Source organism: Saccoglossus kowalevskii, chromosome 6 (assembly GCF_978046115.1).
Source record: "Saccoglossus kowalevskii chromosome 6, keSacKowa6.1, whole genome shotgun sequence".
NCBI classification, from domain to species: domain Eukaryota; kingdom Metazoa; phylum Hemichordata; class Enteropneusta; family Harrimaniidae; genus Saccoglossus; species Saccoglossus kowalevskii.
This window is the reverse complement of record NC_140646.1, coordinates 17,586,361-17,589,559: the sequence shown is the minus strand read 5'-3', so window position 1 is coordinate 17,589,559 and position 3,199 is coordinate 17,586,361. Positions and strand designations below refer to the sequence as shown.

The window sequence follows — 3,199 nt, the reverse complement described above, 5'->3', positions numbered from 1 at the left end:
TGCATTTGAAATCTCGAATGATTTTCCCAAAACATTTCCACAATTTTCACGCGAACTCACGTGCAAGTTGCCATCCATCGGGAACTGTGTAACACGGTAATAGTAATTTCGCTGTACGTAATTATATGTGTTGGTACACAGTCCCTCTATCGATAGAGGGACTGTGGTTGGTAGTACTTTGCATTTCAGCCACCAAGTCTACCGGCTCGAATGTTTCAAAACTGATAACAATCACACCAATGTTTATTCTGAACATATTTCAATGCAAAACGTATGCTCAGATTAAAACGGGTGTAGCCATACGAGATAACCCACCACTCGGCCTAATTCGGGTAGTTATCACAAAATAACCAGCATCCAAATAGATCTGACAAGCAACTGCATAAACACTATTAGATAAATTTAATCTGAGTTCATATTCAGTTTCTTGTCGTCTTATTGTTTCGTACACCAAAACCCTAACATTTCCAGCCACGTCGCTGACCGTTTTAATATGTGCATCGCTACTTGAAGGGAACTGATCAGATCAAACACTTTTTTGTGGGTGCGCTGTTCAGCTAAATGTAAACAGATTGATCGAGACGATCGCACAGCATTTATAAAGTTACTGCATCATAATAAGCTGCACTAGAAATATGGAATGTATTGGGAACGGAATGACCACACGAACAACTGTATGTAGCATTACACATACCCATATAGCGATTGTGGTCTGCCGTGTGAAACAGAACGAGTACATACTATAAAGGGGTTCATTATTCACAGGGGTTTAATTTTGCTTATTTCGCTGACTGGAAAATGCGCTAAATTAAAACCCCAGTGAATATGTAACATTTAGCATAGAACACATTACCGTGAATATGCCTGAAATGGTAAATCAGCGAAATTTAAACCCAGTGAAAATTAGTCATTTTACAGTACTTTTTTGATAACTTTGCAATTTGCTACATTGCAAATTAAATGAATGGATGTTTTTTTAATCTATATTAATGACAGAATATACTTTTAATAGAATAGTTATACTGCAACATATCGTGAGTGAATGTTTGTTGTATTTCCATTGTTTGATTTTTTAAATCTGATTTTGATAAGACAAAACAACTGTATACGTGCAATCCAACAATGTATCAATTAATAAGGTTACTAAGCGTTTGATTCTATATGCTGACACGTACATTAATGACATGCAATACTTCTCTTTTGTTATTATCAATGAGCGATACCGAGTGGTTTCCACTCGATGCTCACCAACAACATAGACGTTATAATGTCCGTTGTTGTAAAATGAACGTCCATTAACAGTATATATATATCTGTGGATAAATATAAACAAAATTAATATGTTGTAACAGTCATAGCATTTTCTTCGTGAACTTCTATCTTTACGATCATTCAAGCTCTATACCCTTTGTTATGTAAATCACAAGCACACCTGGTAGATTCCAACTGTCCTTCCAGAGTTGAAAACAAGTATGACCTGTCAATCACCTTTATGACAGTTATCACACGGCAATGCACACTGTTTCTTCCCATGATTCCATGCGCACTTCTATTTGCAGGGTTTGAGGTAATATGGCAAAAAACATAAAATAAAAGATGCTGACATTGTGTTAATTAATAACTAGCACATGATTATAATTTATTTCTAGCCATCTCTCTGTACAAAGGCATATTGACATTGTCAATTTCTCTCTTTATTTCTTCAGGTAACTCGCTCAAATCTAAGGATGATTGCGTTGTTGGCCGAAAACAAGTGCTTTCAACAGCCGTCTTAAAATATATATTGGCAAACGTTGGTTCCTTCATGAAATCGGGAAAATGATCAACATTGCCAGGTTTCCAGTGTAAGAAGTTCTCACTAAATGGAATACCAGTTGCTAAGCAATATTTTTGCATTGTTTCCCTTGGATACATCATTAAGTCGTCGGATTCCACGATTATTGCGGGTTGCTTCATTTCTTCAGTAACATACTTATATAGTTCGTATAGTGATTTAAAATCGCCAACTTCAATGGTCATTTTGATTATGGCCTGTTTTTCATCTTCAGGATAACGCTTCATAATACACTTGTACAGAGACAAGATGGATGCAATCGGGTCACGAATAAGAAACGTGTGAGTGTAACCATGTGGTAGATATTTAAAGTTTTTTTCTGCCTCCTAATCCGAGTGCCCCGTCTTTCACAAAGATGACGCGATTCCCGGCACACGTAGCTGCCTCCAGTCGATCTTTTACTTCTTGATACGTGTAACCAGGAAAAAGCGATCCACTAGAAAATACCTCACTACATTTTCGGTCTGATCCGTGGAAATATGCTGCAACGAAAGGTTCGTGAAAAACTGTAATCGATGGTTCCGATGCAACTGCCAACTCAAATGCAGTAGACCTTGACCTTGCATGTACCCATAGCAACACCCGCATTGAGGGCGCTACATCCAAAACATTCGCCGCCATTCTGCCGCTCGGTATTGTCTCCAGTCACAGCCTGTGTATTAAAATCGTAATTAGTAACATGTATGGTTTTAACATCGTGTAAATTGTTTTAACGTTTTACGTATGATACTTGAATAAGAGTGGGCAAGAATTAATGTGAATATTACGGTCATTGATGCTTGTCAGAAATGACATTTTGAGAACAATTGACCCCTATATGTCAACTTTTACGCTATTTTTTTGGATGGCAATGTTTGCAATGTACTGAAAAGTCCCGAATATCAAGATGAGAAATACACTGCATTGTTTCGGTACATGAAATGCAAAAAGGAAAGATCCGCCTCTACCAGCTCAATTTCTATTCCACCTGAACCAAATCTGGATCTCTATTGATCACATAGCAACTGGAAATAAAAATATGATTACTTTAAAATTACGCAAAAAATTGGTTATCGGCGACTCAATCACAAAACGCGTAAATGTCAATCGCATGTTTCCCCGTACGTCAGCAGAACATATAAGACCCTCAAAGAAGATTGTAGGCTCATGTCAAATATCAGCTTATCTACAATAGACAATGTTGTCTATCATCTTGGTACCAACGATTTAAAAGTCGCGACCCCAGCCGATTGCCTTGACTGAACGATATTATAAGAATGAATAAGACTAACGTTTAGTGAGAGTATTGGTCATGGTATCAGAAGTAACACGGCAACAAGAAGAAGATAAACAAAAACATCATCGAATGAAGATACTAAAAGGCTA

The 3,199-nt window shown here is 37.2% G+C and overlaps 1 protein-coding gene across 1 annotated transcript; it reads right to left on the bottom strand.

Moving 5' to 3' along the window:
* Positions 1-1,632: 1,632 nt before the first annotated feature.
* LOC144359981 (uncharacterized) lies at positions 1,633-2,061 on the bottom strand. The gene has a single exon (XM_078012880.1). It carries the CDS (start codon positions 2,059-2,061, stop codon positions 1,633-1,635), a length of 429 nt encoding a protein of 142 aa, XP_077869006.1.
* Positions 2,062-3,199: the final 1,138 nt, after the last annotated feature.